The sequence below is a fragment of the Heloderma suspectum genome, chromosome 12, assembly GCF_057233095.1.
Source record: "Heloderma suspectum isolate Gila_16-S chromosome 12, 16-S_ref, whole genome shotgun sequence".
Classification (NCBI taxonomy): domain Eukaryota; kingdom Metazoa; phylum Chordata; class Lepidosauria; order Squamata; family Helodermatidae; genus Heloderma; species Heloderma suspectum.
This window is the reverse complement of record NC_139469.1, coordinates 11,931,986-11,952,820: the sequence shown is the minus strand read 5'-3', so window position 1 is coordinate 11,952,820 and position 20,835 is coordinate 11,931,986. Positions and strand designations below refer to the sequence as shown.

Sequence of the window (20,835 nt, the reverse complement as noted above, 5' to 3'; positions counted from 1 at the left end):
TACTATTTCTAATTTTTCACTGAGACGTATACATCAGCATATGCAAATACTATGCAAATTGGTGCCCTTTTCGGTGATGCTTTTCCTCTCTCCTGGCAACGCCTAAGCCGCCACTCTTGTTGACTTGAGAGTAAGCCCCATGAAACTCAGTGGGACTCACTCCCGAGCAAACCCCCTTAACGTCATGCTGTTAACATCGGCCAGCTTCTCCTCGCTCTTTTTCTCTCCCCCCCCGCCCCCCCTTGAAACCAAGGACAGCGTCGCCATGGAAACGCCGCCGGGGTGACTTCCCCCTCCAGGGCCACCGTCTCCGCGGAGGCACGTGACGAGGCGCGTCACACCGGCGGAGCGCTCCTGGGACTAGGCGTTTGTCCCTCGCCGGCCGCCGTCGTTCTCCCCATTGTCGGGTAGGCGGAGCCGACGGAAGCCGAGGAGGCGCGCCGCCTTGCGTACGCGCGTGCGTGGCGTGAGGCGACTCAGGCCGTCTCGCCTGGCGTTTCTCCCCGCCCCGCAGTCATGGCGGCGGAGCAAGAGGCCTTGAAGGGCGGCGGTGCCAGCAGCAACAGCAGCGGCCGGAACCGGGGCGGCGTCCAACGCGTCGAGGGCAAGCTGCGCGCCAGCGTGGAGAAGGGGGACTACTATGAGGCGCACCAGATGTACCGGACGCTCTTCTTCAGGTGACGGGCGGCCCTTTCGCTCGCTTATCTTCCTCGCCCCCCCTTCGCCCCTCCTCTTTCCAGACGCTTCTGGTCACGCACCAGCTGTCGGCCGCGCACAGCAGCAGCCCTCCGCCCGCGCCCTCCCCCAGTGCTATTGGCTGAGCCGCTTGCCCCTCTCGCGCTCCCGAGGCCCGATTGGTCGGGAAAGAGGAGGGGCTCGCAGGGGGCGGTTCGGGGTGTCTCTCGCGTAGGCCGGAGTGAGAGAAAGAGAGGGCTGCGTGATGAGGGAGGCGCTTCGAGCCCGCTGTGCGTGTCTGTTTGGGTGCGTGCCTGTGTGTACGTACACGCACATGTGTATATGTATCTAGAGAGAGAGGTGTGTACGTGTACGTGTGTATTACATGCACGCACACTTGAGACGGGCAGCCAAGGGCTGTTGGCTTTGGGAGCTGGGTGACGGCAGGAAAACTGGGCAGAATTATGAGGGAGGTGCTTAGAGCCGTGTGTATATGTGCCTGCGAGTGTGTATATACCACACACATAGGTGCATGCATGGATGTGTATGTAGATAGGTGTGTACACACACACACTTATTACATACAGACACTCTCACACAACACACACACACAAAAGATGGGCAGCCAAGTTCTCTTGGCTTTGGGAGCTGGGTGAGGGCAGGGAAGAGGGGTTGAAAGAGGTGCTTAGAGCCATGTGTATGTCTGTCTGTACGTGTGCATATACATAGTTTTGTACACACGTATGCATATATAGATGTGTGTACGTACATGCACATGCACTTAAGATGGGGAGTTGGGCGTTTGGAGTTACGTTTGGAGTGGGTTGCAGGGAGGGAAAGGGGGCTGAATAATGAGAGGTGCTTAGAACCATGTGTATTTGTGTGTGCATATATACACACACACACACACACACTGTGCGTATGGGTATATAGATAGATCTGTGTGTACATGTACTTATATACACACACTTCAGATAGGGAGTCAAGAGTGGGGTGGGGGGAGAGGAAAGAGGCTCTGTCCTCTTCCAAGACTTGTGTGAGACTGGTTGCGGGGGGGAGGGTGTATTTCCTTCCTTTTCCCTGTCCCAACCATATGCATACGTACATACACACTACTGCCACTATAGTGCTTAGAAAAGGAGTCTTGTCGCAACAAATATTTTATGGCGTAAGCTCTTGGAGACTGGAAAGCACTGGACAAATACACAGAGGGCACAGGTCTGTCAGAAGCTATTAATTTTAATTGCTAAATTGATCCTCCATGTTCAGGAGCAGTAAGCCTCTGAGGGTTAGGCGCTTTGGGGGAGGGGCAAACAACAGATGTTGCCCCCTACCTGTGATCTTCTAGTCTATTTCAGCAAATACTAAAGCTTATGCTGTGATAAATTTGTTGGTCCTTAAGGTGCAGTAAGACTTGTTTGGGGCACAACAGACTAATAGCGCTACCGCCTCTGGAAGATTTATGGCATGCAGCTATATCATTTATTTATACTGTGCCATCACTATGGATGCCATGTTAGCATTACATAGGTAGTGGAGGCAGGTCCCTGGCTCCAAGGGGGTTATAGTCTAAAATAGTGGGGAAACTGAATGAGAAGGGGCGGGGAGGATATGGGCAAATGCCATTATGTTGACTTAAAGCTTGGTAAAATGTGGAACGAGGATTAGTGATATAGACACACATAGGTACAAAGAAAAACCTATGACCCACAAGGGTCACAGCCCTTGTGACTCGGGTTTGTGTCCCAGCAGGCACATACTGTTTTGTATCTTTTGGGAGAGACCACAGCTCAGTTCTTTGCATGGAGGGGGGCCCATGTTCAATCCCTGGCATCTGCAAATAAAAGGGTGGGGTAGCCAGTGATGGGAAAGACCTCTGCCTAAGAGCTGCTCCCAGCCATAGTAGACAAGATTGGGCTAGATGGCAGACAATTAGTCTGACCTTGTGGTGTAAAGCAACTTCCTATGTTCCTGGTAGTGGGACTAAAAGGTCATGGTTTGCAAGAGGTGTGCTGTCTGACATTTTTATGCAAAGCTCAAATTGATATAAGATAAGCACACATTCCAGTAGCTCTTTTGGCCTATTACAGCAAACAAAAAGGGGACCCGTGGCATCTTAAAGATTAACAGATTTATTATGGAAGTAGCTTTTGTGTGTGGGCTAGAGTCTACTTTGTCAGATGTATGATTACACTCAGTGTGCAGATATGTGGTGGGAGAATGGTAAACAGTGGAGCAAAAGGGCTGTGGAATAGAAAAGCTAAGCAGTCTGTGGCATTTCTGTGCAAAGCTTAAATGTATACAAGATAAATACAGTGGCTATTCACAAGAGCAGTAATTGGAGATAACACAGTCTTCCTAGCTTTTTTCTGTGCTGATTGTAAGAGACTGACATAGCTGCTCTTGTAGAATCTTTTATGATACTAGACTTAGTCATGGAATGATTTAGATAGGTTAAGGATCTATCAAAAGGGTAGCAATGTATCACACAACACACAGTTGACATCTGGAATTCATTGCCATAAAATGTGATTGCCACTGCTTTGGTGGCTTTATAAAGAGATAGACAAACTTAGAGAGAGTAGGTCTCTCATCAGCTACTAACCCTGAAGACTAAGTAGAGATCTTCCATTTTGAGAAACTGTAGACCCCTGAGGACCAGATGTTGAGGGCCAAGCAAATTACCCTCATTTCCTGCTCACACAGCTGCTTACAGTTGAAAAACTGCTGGACTAGATGGATCTTTGCTCTGATCCAGCAAGGCCATGCTTATGTTGTTGTGGCCACCTCTTCCTAATCCAGCAAGGGGACAGACATCTTAGTGATACCTGAGGAGGGAAAGACATGGTTATTTTAAACACTAAGCAATGTGTTGTTCTAAGCTTTTGTTGACTGGATCTTGCTTAATCAGATGTATCTGACAACATGGGCTTCAGTTGGTGAAAATTTGTGCTACAATAAATCTGTCTTCATTTGGAGGTAAGTCATTTTGAAATAATTTGGCATTTAATTTTGAATAAATCGGCTTGAAATCGAGGAGTTGGAAACTCTGTTCTTGTTTTTGTTGTTGTTCAGTCGTGTCTGACTCTTCGTGACCCCATGGACCATAGCACACCAGGCCTTGAGCAAGGGCATGGTCTCCTCACCCCTGAGGCACCACCAGGACAGCCTTCCCAAAGCTAGTATCCTCCAGAGGTTTTGGGCTACAACCTCCATACCCCCCCTCAGCCAGCCCCAAGTTGTTGTTCAGTCGTTTAGTCGTGTCCGACTCTTCGTGACCCCATGGACCATAGCACGTCAGGCCTTCCTGTCCTCCGCTCTCTCCCGGAGTGTGCTCAAGTTCATATTCATTGCATCGGTGATGCTATCTAGCCATCTCATCCTCTCCTGTCCCCTTCTCCTTTTGCCTTCAGAATTCCTAAACTGACCCACCCTTAGAAATTAGGGCAGATAGTAACAATTTTAATTACACCACACAGCTTAAATAACACATTACATTAAAAAATGCTTCACTCCCATCAGTTAAAAGTCAGCCCAGGTACTAAATCTTCCCAGAAATGCGCTTGCTTGAACTTTTGATGAATCTGTGCTTGAATAGAATTGAACAGGTGTGGTGCATCTCCTCAGAAATCCCCATCTACTTACTCTTGTTTTTGTAATATGCATAGGATGAGAGCTATGGATAGGATGCACTTGGCTGAACTTAAAAGATTGTGATTGTCTGTAATGGAGGAAGCAGTGTATAGGGTTTAAGCCGTATGCAAGACATTCCCACTTGAGGTATTTAGGGATAACAATCACAGCTGGCTCCCCATCCCCACTGTGGATTTGGGTCCCTGCATTCATCTGTACAGGAAGTCTGGGACGAAATTCACTCTGGTTTATGGATGTGTAGGATGGGGTAGCTTGAGCGTTAGTGGGTAAGTAACCTTTGATTCATTATCTTCAGCACGCAGTCAATATCCAGTCTGAAGCACTGGATACATGAAGAAGAGCAGAAATTTGTGGCTATAAGCTGATACATTTGATGGTGGTATGAAGAACAGGCCAGGGAGAGGCATTTACACCCAAACCCCAAAGTAAAAGAAGCCTTGTTCTGAAGCAGGAGTGGGAGAAGGGACTCAATATTGTGAGAGTGGTGGGAATTTTTATTGCCTTCTTGGGTTTAGTAGCTAGAGGGAGGAAGGGCTTTTAAGTGTGTGAGCTGAGATGAGCACTGTCACAGATCATGTATCTCCCCAGAGGTCTAATTGAAACAGTATCGGTTCAAGGCAAGGGTATGTGAGTGGAGGGGCAGTGTATGTCCATCCTTCTAGCCAAAAACCAGCAAAGGTCCCCTTGAGTCAGTCCAGCTGAGGTGGCTGGAAGTCTGTACACTCTTCTCTGAGGTTGGAGTTGATAATGCACACCTCAGTTTCCCTCTTTACTTTTCTCTGCCACATTCCCCCCCCCCCCCCCAGTGAATACACAGCCTTCTGCAGACTGCACAAACTGGAATACGTGGAGTGATCAAGTTCTGAGTTTCAGGGCATTGCTTAGAAATAAATTCAGGGTATTTTGGAAACATGAGCTGTTGTGCAGAAGCCATTTTGTGGTGGGGTTAATGGCAATTTGCTGCTATGCGATATAAATGTGTGATAGAAGCTTGCCCTCATAACTGCTTCAGTTGTGCTCTTATTACACTGGTGGAATCAGGACCACTTTCTTGTCCCTCTACAGATTTACTACTTTATATAAAACCTGGTGCTTTGTCATGCTATCCTCCCTCACTTCTGCCTAGTAACAGCTGCATTTAAAGACAAGCATTGTTTCCTAACCCAAATGTCATTTACGCTTTAGCACTACTATTATCTTGGAGCAGGTAGGAATAAACCTGTTCTATGCCAGGGTGCCAACTGTACTAGGGTTGGCTCAAGTTTAGATTGAAAATCTATCACTATAAACAACATAATTAAAACAATATGTATTGTACAGTTGATGTTAGAACGAAGCTCTTCTCACAGTTGAGAGGGCTACAAATTATTTAAAATGGAAGCTGAGATTGTTATACTGTAGGATTTAATCGTGAAATTTAAGAGTACCAGCTCTTCTAATGAAAAAATTAAAATGCACTATCATTTTCCTTGCTTGTCTTAAAACGGTGCACGTAATGGGGTTGGTTGTACTCAGGATGTTTTCACCTTACCTGATTTCTAATTCATTTCAATTTTATTATTTGTATCTGCCCTTCCACTGTTCAGGGCAGGGTACATACGTTTTCCCCATTATATCTTCACAAACAACCCTGTGAGAAAGGTTTGGATGAGAGATAGTGACTGACCAAAGGCTACCTAATGAGTTTCATGGTTGAGCAGGGGTTTGTACTACTTGCTTACTCTCTTCTCTTCCAGCTTCCACATGGGTAGCTGTGTGCAGTAAAAACAACTCTGTCTTATAGCACTTTTAAGACTAACACATTTATTAAAGCATAAGTTCTTATTTCTCTTTGTTTCACTTGAGTTTGGAGTGATAATTGCATACCTTCAATTACCTAGGGAGGTAGTGGGCTCTCCCACACTGGAGGCATTCAGGATGACGCTGGACAGCCATCTGTCAGGGATGCTTTGACCTGGATTCCTGTGTTGAGCAGGGGGTTGGACTCGATGGCCTTGTAGGCCCCTTCCAACCCTACTATTCTATGATTCCATGTCTTTCTTTATTTTCCTCTGTATCATTTCTTTCACCCAGGCAATACAAAGCCTTTTGCAGATTTGAGAAATTTGAATACGTGAAGTGACCAAAATTTGAAATTCAGAACATTGCTTGGAAATGAATTTAAGGCATTCTGAAAGTGGCTGTTATACTAAAGCCATTCTGTGGTATGTTCAGTCCACTGCATCACACCCTTTAGGTGTTTTAAATGGAAAAGAAAAGGAGGCTGAATTCTTTGTGATACCATGTGTCATAGGAGTAACTTAGGAAAGTGGGATATGCAACATGATTTAAAATACAGGAGCCTAGGTAAAATGGGGAAAAAAATCAGGAGAAAAAAATTAGTAATACCTTAACTTCTGATTTGAACATACTGACCCCAATCCAGCTCTAGTCCTGCATAAAATGGTATTTATGCATGACTAATTGCACCAGAACGTATCCAGATCTCTGTCCTATTGAATATAATGCAGTGTGTATAGGAAGCATCCACACCCAGATGTGCATCCGAATATTCCTTTTAGATCCACAGTTCCCGAAGGGATACACACACGCAAGCTTGCATCTGTGCATGAGTCTTCTTTTCTGGATGAGAGTAGTTGAATGAGCTTATCAAAATACTTAGTACACTTCAGAATTCCATTTATAGATGATAAATGCAAGAAGCTGTTTAAGTATTAGCCTGTGGAATGACATTAAGTGACAAGTTTTAGGATGCTTTGAATGTGATTGAATTCACAACAGGGATTGAATGAACAACAGGGAAGGCTCAAGAGTACATGAACTGCCAAAAAGAGACACTTATGTCATACTACATGTTGTGCCAGTTTATCTTTTTTTAACCTGTTCAGACACTAGTAAAAACTCCTGCAGAGAAAATGTTAGTTCTGCATGTTGTAACAATATAACAGTCATGTTCAAAGAATTAAAGAGTTTGAAAGCAGTCTTGAGCTTCTTTTTTTTTTTTTTTTTTCTGTTTCACTGTACCCCCATTCTAGCATGTTCACTTATAGTATTGGGATTATAAACTTTTCATGCCCTTTAGTATCTGAATATTGGGCTTCATAGACTAGTAGAATCATAGAATTGTACTGTTGGAAGGGTCCATGACCTTGCATTTGTGCTGACAATGAAATGATAGGAATTGGACCTCATTGTGGCAAGTTTGGTAAGATGGTTTTGTGACACTGTTTGGACAGCATTTGCTCTTCTTGTACAGTAGTGGTCACGTACCGCATAGCAAAACTTGGGGTTGCTATCCTGTCCCCCAGTGCATGGCTACAAAGTTCCTTAACCCTCTAAAGGATAGTTTTGCTGTGCCATCTGTAATTCAGAGAACCTGAGAGGTGCTTGTTCCTGTACAGCTTATCCGTTTATTAATGCTGTGTAGCATTTTCTAAAGTAAACTGATGAAACAAAAAGATTACGTACTGTGAGTTATTAATTGGAGCAAAAACATGAGCTTGATGTTCTTAGCTGTGCCAGTATTCCAGACCAGTGAGAAATGATTCACTGTCTGGATTCCTATAACAGTCAAGGTTATAACTAAGTCATGATTGGAGCTGTGATAGTGTGTGCTAGAATTGTGCGGCAAGAAAAATGGAATTTGGTGACCTCTAAAACTTAAGCGTATTAGGGCAGAATCCTATGCATGTTTAGACAGGAAAAAAAAACCCTACAACTCCTAGCATTTCCTAGCCAGCATGAGAATTCTAGGAGTTGTAAGACTTCCTTTCTGTCTAAACATACATTGGATTTAGCCCTTAAGCAAATTTGTGTGCTTATTTTACATGATCATGTCAATAATTATACAGGATGGACAAGGAACCCTTTCCCGGCTTTTGAGATTTCAGTAGCCATTGCCTATTGTCACAGACCACTGAAAGGTTTAGAAATAAAAAGAAAAGGTTTTGTGCTCAGGATGCTGAATTGTATCCACTTAGGGATGACCCTGAGCCAGAATGGAGAGGGGGCACAGACTAATTCACCCCTTGGAAATTGCACCCCTCCCCCATTTTGGCAATAATTCAGAGTGGCCGTGAAACAGTGTGGAAATAGTCTTCCAGTAAGCGTGAGGGCAGGAAGTAGTGCCCTCTCAGGTTTTGTTTTGTGATATCATCATGCAGCCCAATGTGATATGTCCAATGCCCAATGTGACCTGGCACCATGATGATATTCTGACTACATGATCCCTGATTGGCTCATGGAATCAGCAAGAAAAACCCTCTTTAAAAAATAGTGCTCCAAAGCAGCAACTGAGAGGGGTAATAAGCAGGAGTGAAAGAGTGCAAAATCAAAAGGTTCTGGGAGTATCTTCATGAATATTTAGAGTGGCAGAAGCCTCATTATATTCTTGTACTTCAGGGCAGTTATTTTACAAGGGGCAGATCTCCTCTTGGTAGGCTTCTCACAGATACTTTGCTAGCCATAGATGCTACCGTTTTTCTAAATGTACTTCTTGTCCTCAGATCTAGAAAGACAAAAGCCCTTTGGATGAGAGAAGTTAAGGAGCACTTTGCAATGGGGAATTTCATACAATCAGTGTAAGAGTGTTTTACTTAAACAGAACTCTGTTTTCTGATGGTGGTTTTCAGAAGCAAGCTGACTGTTGGTTGGCATAGAGTGATTATTCTGGAGGCTCCGTGCAGTCAGGGGCGTGTGTCTCTGTAATGAACAGGAAGCTTCTGAAATAAGGTACACCCTAGGAAGTACAGCATAGCTTGAGATATTAAGGTGTGTGATCGCAGTATGGGGAGCAGTGGTTGCTGATCATGTGATAAGAGAATGAAGATCAGGACATTTCCTCGGGTGTGTTCAGGCAGCAGTCATGAAGATGGACTCTAGTCATGCTAGTCTCTTGCTATTCCCTTCCCATCCACAATGCTGGTGTTAGTGAGCGTAGGATCTTCTGGGCCATGCAGTCCGTATGCCAAGGGCTGCACTGCAACAATGTGCCAAGAAAAGAAAAGGGTACCCTTTGAAGATACCCAGTGTGCTGGCTTCCTGTGATTCTAGCTTGGCACCCAAATACCAAACTGAGTTGCCATCTGCCCGTACTTTTAGTGTCTATCCAGATTTACGTCCATCTTGGCTGCCATCAACTGCTGCTGTACCAGATGCCACACCCTGCTTTGGGATTTGAGTGGGGGATGCAGCAGCCTGAAGGACCCCTTCATGCACACTGTAAATGCGGTGCACACAACCATGATGTCTAATAACAGAGGATTGGCAAATCTAGAAAAACAGGACCCTGTGATGGGATGTGGTGGTTTTTACAAGTGCATTGAATGGGCAACTTGACACGGGGCAAGCTAGGTCCAGAGCAAGAAGCACCCTCGGCGAATGCACCCATTCTCCTCCTTGTATTGGCCCCCGGACAAAGAGCGCAGATTTGCTTTCTTTGGAGGCCAGTGTAGGCAGCCATGGTTGGAGAAGGCTTCCAGCACTGTGGGGGAGAACAGCTGCCACAACGAATGAGAGGTTTTTGATTTAAAAAAAAAAAAGCCGGGTGCTGCCGCTGACAAAGGCAGCCAGGGGTCAGCTTGTTGGGAAGTTAGTCCATAAATAGTGCTTTCTTTTATGTGTGCCAAATCTTTATTTACATACTTTATTTATTTGGATTGTGTGGAGCGAATCTTCACTTTTCCATCATTTAAGTTGCTGGGCAAGGGCACTGTCTCTCTTGACCAGCAGCCCAGGGATTGGCAGCTGCAATGAAGAACATCTAAGCTAAAGTTCCCAAAGCTTTGGAGAAAAGTTTTAAACTGAGATTTAAAAACAGTCATTGGACCAACCGTCCACAAATGCTCTGGAAGAGAATTCCAGGAATAGGTAGCCACAAGAGAGAATGGATGGAGCCGAGCAAGGGAAATGGAAATCCTTGGGCGGGTAAGAATGCGAGCGGGATGATAATGCAAAATAAGGGCAGAAAGATGAGGAGGAGCCCGTGACAGGTTAATACTGAGAACTCTCTGCAACTGCCTGCACTGTGCGGGGAAGGAGTTTGTTTTCTTCTTCCAAACAAAGGCGGGGAGGGTGCTCAAATACCTACGTTGTCTTTCATTGGGAGGGTAAATGTGAATTTGTCTGCTGAGAGTGAGGAACAATTGATAGGTATAATTCCACGGATCTTGTACATCATCACCTTCCATAGGTGTCTGCTTGCTTCAACAATTCTTCTGTCCATGGCCCCTTGAGATTGAAAAAGTCTTGCTCCTAATGAATTGCAAACATTTGAAAGCCGACCTTTTCATGCTGTATTCTGGATGCCTTTCACTCCATGTATGTATGTGTTTTTGCAGGTACATGTCGCAAGGCAAACATGTGGAAGCAAGAGAACTCATGTATTCGGGGGCCCTGTTGTTCTTCAGTCACAATCAAGTAAGACCCATTCAAAGTTGTGTGAAGATGATGCAATAAATAACTAATGCTGAAAGGTGGTGGGAGTGGTGCTGAAAGCTGCTCGATTGTAGCCAGTTGCAGTGTTTTTCAGACAACCGAATGCTCTGCTATTTATGTGGTCACCTCAGGCATGTGGCAGTTAACTCCAGGCAAGCACTGAGATGGCAGAACGACACCTGCCACACACCTAGCATGCATGATCTGTCTTTCTTAGTAGCTCTTTGAAGCTGGGAAAGAGCCAGACCACGAGTATTTTAATACACAGTGCTGAGCACAGGGCAAGATTGAACCCCCCCTCCTCCCCCCAAGGCCTTAAAGGCATACAAGCTCTGTAGGGCTAAAATAGAGAGTAGCTAATACAGCAGAGCACACAGCCGCAACTCCCTCCCACTCCAGTTAAAGAGGCCTTTAAAGCTAGAAAAGACGAGAGCAGAGTGATTGCATTGGCAGAGCAGCAGCCCAGACAAAGCATAACCGCGCCCTAAATAATTACTCCATAGAATGTTACAAAATATGCTCATAACAACAGCAACATTCACCACCATAGTTGTACAAGCTTGAATAAAACAGTTCAGATGACTCGAGAGAATTAGTCGAGCAGCATGTTAATAGCACAAGGTGAATGTCTCTTTCAAAAATATAATTTGTCACTTTCCCCTCCTAATGTTTGTGTGGGTGCTGCTTAGTTGTATCTATTTGGCTTGTCTTCTTCTGTGTTTTCTAGCAGAACAGTGCTGCTGATCTGTCCATGCTAGTTCTAGAATCCCTGGAGAAATCGGATGCAAAAGTTACAGATGAGCTATTAGGTGAGAGGTTCCTCGGTCTGTCTTTGTTGCTGTGCGCCCAGCATTCTGATGTGTAACCAGTGGTGTCGCATCTTGCGGTACATTTTTATTGTGGTCCCTTGTCAGCCTGAGCTGGGAAAACTTGAGAATTGTCTTGCTAGAACAGACCAATTTCAATCTAGTCCAGTCTTACGTTTCCAGCAGCAGCCAGCTGGATGCCTCTCAAAGCTCACAACAAGCCATGAAGGTGATGGCCATCCCTCCCTGATTGTTTTCTGCATCATAATCAGAGAGTTGCAGCCTCTGTACACTGACATTTATAGCTATCATGGCTAGAGACCTCTGATAGACGAGTAGAGACTTCCGATAGACCTATCTTCAACTGGTACCAAATCACTGGAAAATAAACTCTTATTAATGGCCCGACCATGGTTCTGAACAAGCATAGCTGTTTGTAGGTGGAGCGTGATCTTTGGCACTGTCCTCTCCCCAACACAGGCACAACCTGTAATGTCTGCACAATAATTGACCTCTTTGCCGTTTTGATGGACAGCCACGTCTCCATCCAGTCCGCTTGACGATGTGCTCACTGCTCGTGGGTCGACCTTTTTGTCCTTTGCTTGTCTGATTCGGTAAGCATGAAGTTGATAAAGCTCTTCTCGCAAGCTGCCCATCTGGAAATCCTGTGAAGATATTTTTTCCCCACCTTGACTGCTGATCCCAGGGGTTTGAGAACGGGATGAAGGCTGGGAGAGAGAGAGAGTGTTTTGTAACTCACCAATCTTGCATCTTACCGGCAGCGTCCTCCTGAAACCATACTCCTAACTGCAGGCAATTGGTCCTTGGCGGCGTCCTCTGAATGGTCTTCTCTCTGCCTCCCTGTGATTCTCATAGTTTCAGGACTTCTGTGTTAAGCCATTGGACAAGAGATTTTTTTTTCTCCATCACTTGTTAGCAAAGGGTGTGGTTCCTAGCACTGCAGCAGAGAGGTCAATTAAGTGTTTCTTGCCAACCCCTAAATAAAATTATTTACGTTATTAGGAAACTTTAACTAAGTGTCTTGAGAGTTTTTCTGCCAGGTGCGTTAAAACAAAGCACAAACACACAGTTGCCATTAAAAAAAAAGTTTTTCTAAGTGTTGCTTGTTGTGATTGCTTCTAGAGAACCTTGCGAAAGTGTTCAGCTTGATGGATCAAAATTCGCCTGAGAGAGTGGCTTTTGTGTCAAGGGCACTGAAGTGGTCCAGTGGCGGATCTGGAAAACTTGGGCATCCGAAATTACACCAGCTGCTAGCCATCACGTTGTGGAAAGGTAGGAACAGCTCAGTGTGACTGACCATTAAGTCTTTTGGCTTCTTATTCCTCAAAGGCTCCAGACACTGCGACCTAGGCCCCAAAGAGTTCTGTGTGCCCAGGGGGGCTTTGAAGAGCAGCTCCCATACCATGTCTCAGACTGCTTTGGAAACAAACAGGGATTTCCAAGGCAGTCTGTGATATGGCATGGAGAGCAGGTCTGCTGTTGCAGGAGAAAGTGAAGAGTCGCATTGGGCATGTGCAAGCCCACAGGCATGCCCAAAATAGCTCTTAGGAGCCTGGCCTGCATCTTCTAAACATCTAATTTTTATTCTACTCTTCCTTGGACAAGCTTGTCACAGTGTGGAATAAATGGTCTTGGTTTGTATGTGTCTTGCTCCACTAAACCCACGCTGGCCCCATTGCTAGAGATTATGGCAACCTGGATTAGTGTGTGTTCAGTCTCTGCTTTATTTTTAAATCCAGGATGAACACACCAGAGGCAAATTAGAAACTTGGTGCATGTCTCAGTGGATTTTTTTAGGAATCTGATCCCTCTTATCCTCAAAAAGAACCCTGCCCAATAGGGAGCCAGCGTGGTGCAGCGGCTAGAGTGTTGGACTGGGAGCCGGGAGATCTGGGTTCTAGTCCGCACTCAGCCATGGAAGCTCACTGGGTGACTTTGGACCAGTCATAGACTCTCAGCCCAACCCACCTCACAGGGTTGTTCTTGTGAGGACAAAATGGAGAGGAGGAGGATAACGTAAACTGGCTTGGGTTCCTTGCAAGAGGAAAAAAGGCAAGATATAAATGCAATAAATAAATATAAGTAAATTTCAAATCTAATTCCATTGCAAAGCATTCAGTGATCCCATATATTCTCAACTTCAAGGTTGTTCATATTCTGCTTTGCTACCCTTCCCCATCAAGCTGTGTTCCAAGAAAAACTTTTTTTTTTACTCAGTTCCACAAATTTACTCAAACGTACTTTATTAGGTACTGATCTAGTCACAGATTGACATTTCTGTGGCAGTGGTTTTGCATTTGGAGGAGGGGGCCATATAGGCAGAGAGGAGGTTGTAGAGGGTAATTGAGTATGCAGTCTAGTATGTTTCTAACCTCTAAGCAACACTGCTCAAACATGTGCCAAGTGAAAAGGATTAAAAACTTAAAAAATAAACCGAGATCCTTGTGATTCTAGATCCCTTGTTGCATGCTAAAATATATAAGCCAATATAAGCTGAGAAAAGACTGCTTTTATAATTATGTTCTGGGGAAGAGGCATAAACAGCAAACTGATCTCTCGATCTCTCTCTCCCCCCTCCCCCTTTAAAACTTCTCTTTTAGAGCAAAACTATTGTGAATCCCGATATCACTTCTTGCACTCCACAGACGGTGAAGGGTGTGCAAACATGTTGGTAGAATATTCCTCATCCAGGGGATATCGTAGTGAGGTGGACATGTTTGTAGCCCAGGCGGTGTTACAGTAGGTGTTCTCCTCTCATCTTGTTTGCCTCTTTGCTTTTTGGAGTATTTTGTTTTGTTCAGACAGCTCGTTTAACCACAAGGGAAGGAGTAGCGGTAAAGGCTTGACAAGAAGTTGAACAGGGGCCTAGTGTTCCTCAGCCTTTTCAGGACACTGAACTAGATTAGTCCAGTACATCAAGTATTCAGTATTTTATTACACTTCTATTCCACAATTCTGCCAGTGCATTCACAGCTTCACTGTTTAAAATAATGGCTTACACTTTAATAGACGCTATATAAAAGGAGAAGGGAAGTTACAGGGAAGGTAGAGGAAAACCAAGAAAATTCAGTACTGTATCCCCTGCATGAGATGGTGCTTGGAAGCATTGAGCCAAATGGCAGCTGGTCTCGAATGAGCAGAGGATGGAGGTGGTTGCTGTCTCATCTCTTTAATTTTTGAGAACCACCCAGAGAGAGCTTTGGCTCTTGGGCGGTATAGAAAATAAATAAATAAATAAATAAATAATCTCTTCCTCTGATGTAGCCAGGGGGAACGGCCACTGATGGAAGTAGTTCCAGATACTGAGCTGGCTGCTTGGCATTAGCCTCTGTATTCAGCATTTGAAATGTTTAAAGCATTTCAATTTTTGTGAACTGCCCAGAGAGCTTCAGCTATTGGGCGGTATAGATATGAAATAAATAAAAATAAATAAAGTGTTTGCAAAGGTATTATATCAGTAATCCCACTACGACCCTATGAGGTAGGTCAGTTTTATTATCCCCTGTAATTCAGTTTGGAGTGTGTGTGAAGCAGAGGGGATAGTGAGGACCTGTTGAGAATGTAGCCCAGGTGAGGTTCGAACCATGGACTTCCTGGCTCATACTCCACACTCTTAGCCACAGTACTCCACCCGCTCCAATAGTGGGAGCATCCTCCTCTCTTGCCATTAGTTTCCCATCCCTGAAATGGGAATAATGGTGATGCCAGCAGTTATTGTGAGAGCAGACAGGCCTTTAAGGATGCTGTCTAAATTCTAACAGACTTAAGCTCAGTAATACTTGTCCAAGAACTGATACAGTGGGGCTGTTCACACATCACTGTGGCCTATCATGAGTTAATTCACACACGTTTGTGGGGACACGTGCTGTGCATCAGCTGCTTCCATTTTCTGTAAAAAGCCTCCAATTGGCACAATTGGAGGTTGTCAGCATGATATGTGAACCTGGAGCACTGGGTTGTTTAGCCCCTGAACAACCCAGCGCTCCAGGTTCTCACGTCACACTGACAACCTCCGATCACGCCAATCAGAGGTTGTTTACATAAAAGTAAGCGGTTCACAGACATCACAAGTCCCTGAAAATCATGGGTTAAATAACCCACAATTTCCCACAGTGACTTGCAAACCAGGTCTGTGTTGAGTTCTTCTCTAAAAACAGTGGTGTAACTTATGTTTCCTTTTTCAGATTTCTCTGCTTGAAAAACAAAACCAGTGCGTTAGTGGTTTTTACAACATACACACAGAAGCATCCTTCCATAGAAAGGGGCCCTCCCTTCATACAACCATTGCTCAACTTCATTTGGTTTCTACTGCTGGCAGTTGACGGGTACAATTTTACTTTAGTCACCAAGCAAAATGCCACCTTTTTGCCCTTCAGTCTGGTTTTACATTGTGTGTTACTTCTATTTTAGGGGAAAGCTAACAGTATTTACAGTATTGTGCGAACAGTATCAACCTTCCTTGAAGAGGGATCCCATGTATAATGAAGTAAGTTACTTTTAAAACTGTGGAATTTCATTTGTTTCCATACAGTTGCCTTTCTATTGATTTGCTTCCATGGTTTTCAATCCCATATGTGACCTCCAGAGCTGCTCACAACACAGTAAACCAATAACAGTAAAATGTAAGCTAAATCAAAAACAAAAAGTTAACTTATAAACTCACTAAGTTGCTAGGAACAGCAGCATCTTCGACAAAACTCTGGGGATCAGACACTGTAAAAACCACTTCTAAGCAAAACCATTTTTAACTATGCTTGCTGGGAGTTGTAGTCCAGCATCTGGAGGGCACCAGGTTGGTGAAAGCTGCCTTAAAGCATAGCATAGAAATTTGCCTTCATTTAATTGTCTTACCAAACGAAGTTACAAAGAACTCTTCTGTGTGTGTTTTCAGTAGTGTTTTAGAACTCGGAAAGAAAGAAAAATACTTGTATAAAGTGAAGTGCTTTGAACACTTTAATTACATCTCGGCAATCCCTGTTGTGCAAGATGCGGATAACAGTACTGGCCCACATCAGGGTGCTGAAGCTGAGTGAATAGCGGAGTGCTTTGAGCCCATATAGCAAGTTCATAGCTGAGCCGAAATCTGAACCAAAAGTGTTGTCATTGACAGCTCGACCTCACAGCCACGGTGCTACACCCAGGAAGCAATACTACAAACCGTGTGCATGGGGGTGGGGAGCTGCAAACTGGGTGAGTGACAGTGGCTCAGTTCAGACATCAGACCATGGTTAGCAATAGTTTGGTGTGATGTCCAAATGGCTGTACCATAGTTATAGCCGTCACTCTGCCTCCACAGGCTGCAATAACTCAGGAGTGAGATTATGAAACTAGTGTTGAGAGAATGGAAAACAATAGGATACACTCCGTTTTAAACCCTGGTTAGCATTTATATATTTATTACATTTCTATACCGCCCAATAGCCGGAGCTCTCTGGGCGGTTTACAAAGATTAACTTCATGGGAATTATTTTATTTAATGGCCCAGTTTGCATGCAGAGGTTTTTGTTTAAACTCTGCTAGTGCATGTGGCTTGATCGCTCCCACCTGGCTCCTCCTGCCAATGACTAAACAAGCTAGAGACTTGGCTAGCGTTGTGCTTAAACTTGGAACTCTGGCTTTTTTCTCCCTTGAGAAGCCTTACTTGAATCTTTAGGGAGAAAAAGACACTGTTGTATATTTATTTAATTAAAAGGTGTTTAATCTGCCTTTCAGGGTGCACTGCCCTCACAAGCGGACTTATGGTTTTATAAAAGATGAACATACAATTACAGTTGTGTGTGTTTGCATGCACACAAACACATACACACCAGCAGCAGCAAATGATTTTTAAAGCACCAAATACAGACTGGAATCAATAGGTATGGAGGGATTTTTTTTTAAGCCAGCAGTGATGAGGCCATGTGTACCTCCCTGAGGAGGGAGTTCCAAAGGTGTGGGGCTACCACCAGGAAAGCTCTGTCCCTAGCACCTGCCAGCCTAAAGGCTCTTGCTGGTGGGCCAGAGAGTGGGATCTGTGATGCTGATCTTAATGCTTGAGCAGACTTATACAGGTGTAGACGGTCCTTCAGAAGACCAAACCATGGTTTGGTTACTAGTCTATGGATAATTCAAGCCATGGCTTGGCATGATGTCTGAATTGAACCAGTGATAACATTCCCTTGTCCTTGTCTTTTTTTTAGTACCTAGACAGAATAGGACAGCTCTTCTTTGGTGTCCCACCCAAACAAACATCATCCTACGGAGGACTACTAGGTGAGTTTAACATAAAGGATCAAAGTGATTATCTTAATGAAGGACTGCAGTGAGCTACTCCTTCATTCTAATTTGACATACATTACTTGACAAAGGTTTAGGGCTTGTGGGAATGGAAACCTTGATGATGATGACTAATTACATTTCTGTGCCGCCCCATAGCCAAAGCTGTGTGGGCAGTTTACAGAAGTTAAAACATTAAAATATGATATACAACATGAGTTTCAATGTATGTCTTACCAGCAGTAGTCTACATCTCATGAGAACCAAAATAGCTGCATGTCTGTGTCTCTGTTTAGAAAGGTTCTTGCCAATTTGGGTGGAACAATGGGTTCTTGCCATGTGTTTGAGACATCACTGGCGTCTTATCAGCAGAGGCAATTGTCCAAAAATAGTGGATTGATAACCATTATTCCACAAGCATTGCCTGTCTCTCAAACAGAATGTGAAAACTTGCCCTTACACTGGATGCAAGAAAATGGCCGCCTCTGACGTTTTTCCCTTGTCCAATACTTCCATCCTAGGCAATCTTTTAAACAGCCTGATGGTAGCTGGGGAGGAGGATGATACAGAAGATGGGCAGGAAGACAGCAGTCCCATTGAACTGGATTGACATCTTCCAGAGCTGCTTGGAATCTGACCATGTGCTCACTAAAAAAAAAAAAAAAGACACTTTGAGAACGAGTCCTGCAATCGCTTCTCAACAGGTCAAAGGGCTCCTCTGTTCTGTTTAAAAGAAGGTTGCTGAGATGTTCATAATGTTTTGGTCTATATTATTTATGTAAAAATGCGATTGGGTAGCCAAGAGAACTGATTTGGTGTGATCGTTAGTGGACCTCTGATAACGTTGGCCAGTGACAGACTGAGATGGAGCCTTCCCTGTGATTCCATAAGCAGTATTCCCTCTTCTCACAATCACACTAAATAAAGCCGAAACATGCATTTGTTGCTTTATATTTTTAAAAAACTACATTTTTGTTTCAGCAAACTAATAAATTAAGCGCTTGATTGTCACAAAGGGGTGTCTTGAAAGGCAGGGTTGTAGTTGCTTGAGGGGATGATCCGTAGACCCGGTGCCAAAAGCATTTCAAGACAAGCCAAAGAAGATGCAGTACACATCAAAAACCCAAGCAGGAAATACCAAATTTGTGTCCAGCGTAGAAAATGATATGTTTGGGGAACCCAGGAAGATTGTGAATAGTGTGTGTGCTGTGGATTGGCTATATCATCTTTAAGGTCTTGCTCCACTGTAAAATATGTAATTTAACACCAGTGGATCACATAAACACCGAAGGCTTAGTCAAAGTAGAATGTCTCTTAGTCCAGTAATACTGTATGTGTATGTACTGTGGCTAAAACACCTCTCTTATTCCTTGGGTGATGGCTTAATTCTGTGACTGTTCCGCAATCTCGCTATGACCCAGCCAGAACAACTACATTTTGGCAGACAGAGCATGCATATATTGAAACAGGGTGAACCTTGAAAAGAAGGGGATGCTGCAGACCTCTTGGTTCGTTCTTGTTTGATATTTATTTTTATGGGATGGTTTATTGATTCATTTTAACACTTTATGTAAAAAAAAAAAAAAGAACAAAATTGCAAGTAACTGCAAACCACATGCTAGGCTTAATATAATTCTACATCTTGTCTCCATTAATACACAACACCAGATGTTAGCCGTATGATTAAAAGATGAAAGGGGGAAAACACTTTATTTTTTCACATTTAAAATAAAAGGCTTAGATTAATAAAGTGATCATGCATGAGGGGAGATAATACATTTTTATTTACTGTAAAAAAAATTAAAAGGATAAATTTGTGTTAATTGTTGAGTATTAAATAAATACTTTATACTGGGATCTCCAGCACTCTTGCCTTTTGAACATGGTCGTGGATCAGCTGTTTTAAAGACCTCTGAGGAGAACCTTAGGCAGTGACTTTGCAGCGTGATCAGTTTCTCTAACAGCCAACCTGGCTTGTGAGTGATCCAGCTCCTCCTATCACAGCCAGTCACTTTTTCAGATCTGTTCATTTATGCATTCCAGAAGAGGTTTGTTTCCCAATGCTGTTTTGCTGTCCGATGGCTGCTGTCTTGGTATCCTCTGTATTACTTTTCAATAGGCGATGCACTCTGCAATTAATTGCATGATAGTATAAAACCATGGGCACCTGCAACCAAATGTTGCAGTGTGGTGTGCTCCTGTTGGTGTTCTAGTCAGCCAGCCTTGCTTTTCTCCACAATATTCCATTCCCTCCTCCTACCATTTTTCTCTCCCACCCCACCAGTCAGCATTCTGGGACCACTGAGCACCTTCAGTCCTCATTGGACTGCTTTGGGTTTTTTCTAAAAGATTTTTTGTACTTTTGCAAAGCTTGGGGTTCCCCCGCACCTCTCCTACCTCCCTCTTTGGTGTGTGTGTGTGGGGGGATGTTTTGGCTCCATAAGGATCCACTTGCCTCTGAGCTTTGCAAATAGAGGGAATCATCAGTCTAATTTCTCTCAAGTCCCAGCAAAATTGTTGGAACAAAGTAGTTTTTCCTCTCTTCTTCCTACTTCATTTTATTATATCCTGCTTTGCCGCTAGATTTGGCTCTTTCTTGTTCATTGCAAAACCAGGAAACTTGGAAACTCAGGCAGAGGATAGATGCCCTGTATACCATTTGTTTGCAAACACTCCCAGCCTCCTCAAAATAAATACAAAGGCAAATGAAATGTGGAAATGGGGCAACTGTGAATATGGACAGCATCTTCTGGCAGAGGGTATTTGCACAGACAGGAGAAGACATAATAAGGATTCTCGGGCGGGCAGTTTTACACTTTTCCCACTTTGAGACACATGTCTACACTTCAGCCATTGCAATAAGCAGCCATTTCCTGCAAGAAACAATATAATGTGTGCATTATGTGTTCAGAGGATTAAAGAGGAGTGCACGAGACAAGACATGAGAGGCTTGCACTCAAAAATCAGTCTGAAGTGTTCAAACCGCTTA

General features: G+C 44.0%; 1 protein-coding gene across 10 annotated transcripts; it reads left to right on the top strand.

Moving 5' to 3' along the window:
• The first annotated feature begins 455 nt into the window (after nucleotides 1-455).
• On the top strand, nucleotides 456-19,463 carry GET4 (guided entry of tail-anchored proteins factor 4). 10 transcript variants are annotated; one of them, XM_084818347.1, is made up of 10 exons: nucleotides 909-981; nucleotides 3,587-3,654; nucleotides 10,668-10,746; nucleotides 11,492-11,573; nucleotides 12,714-12,863; nucleotides 14,192-14,330; nucleotides 15,776-15,916; nucleotides 16,002-16,077; nucleotides 17,771-17,843; nucleotides 18,368-19,463. In XM_084818347.1, the coding sequence occupies exons 2-10, from the start codon at nucleotides 3,587-3,589 to the stop codon at nucleotides 18,454-18,456; spliced, it is 897 nt and encodes a 298-aa protein (XP_084674473.1). In that variant the 5' UTR covers nucleotides 909-981; the 3' UTR covers nucleotides 18,457-19,463. The 10 variants fall into 10 exon arrangements, with proteins under 10 accessions (XP_084674470.1, XP_084674469.1, XP_084674473.1 ...); XM_084818346.1 differs by having other exon boundaries at nucleotides 909-1,035; nucleotides 11,495-11,573; XM_084818345.1 differs by having other exon boundaries at nucleotides 909-1,035.
• Nucleotides 19,464-20,835: the final 1,372 nt, after the last annotated feature.

Excerpts from the sequence above, each read along its gene's own strand:
- GET4 (XM_084818343.1), top strand. The coding sequence starts at position 517 with ATGGCGGCGGAGCAAGAGGCCTTGAAGGGCGGCGGTGCCAGCAGCAAC. Across the intron at positions 10,747-11,491 it reads TGTTCTTCAGTCACAATCAA|CAGAACAGTGCTGCTGATCT; the intron begins GTAAGACCCATT and ends TGTGTTTTCTAG. Across the intron at positions 12,864-14,191 it reads AGCCATCACGTTGTGGAAAG|AGCAAAACTATTGTGAATCC; the intron begins GTAGGAACAGCT and ends CTTCTCTTTTAG.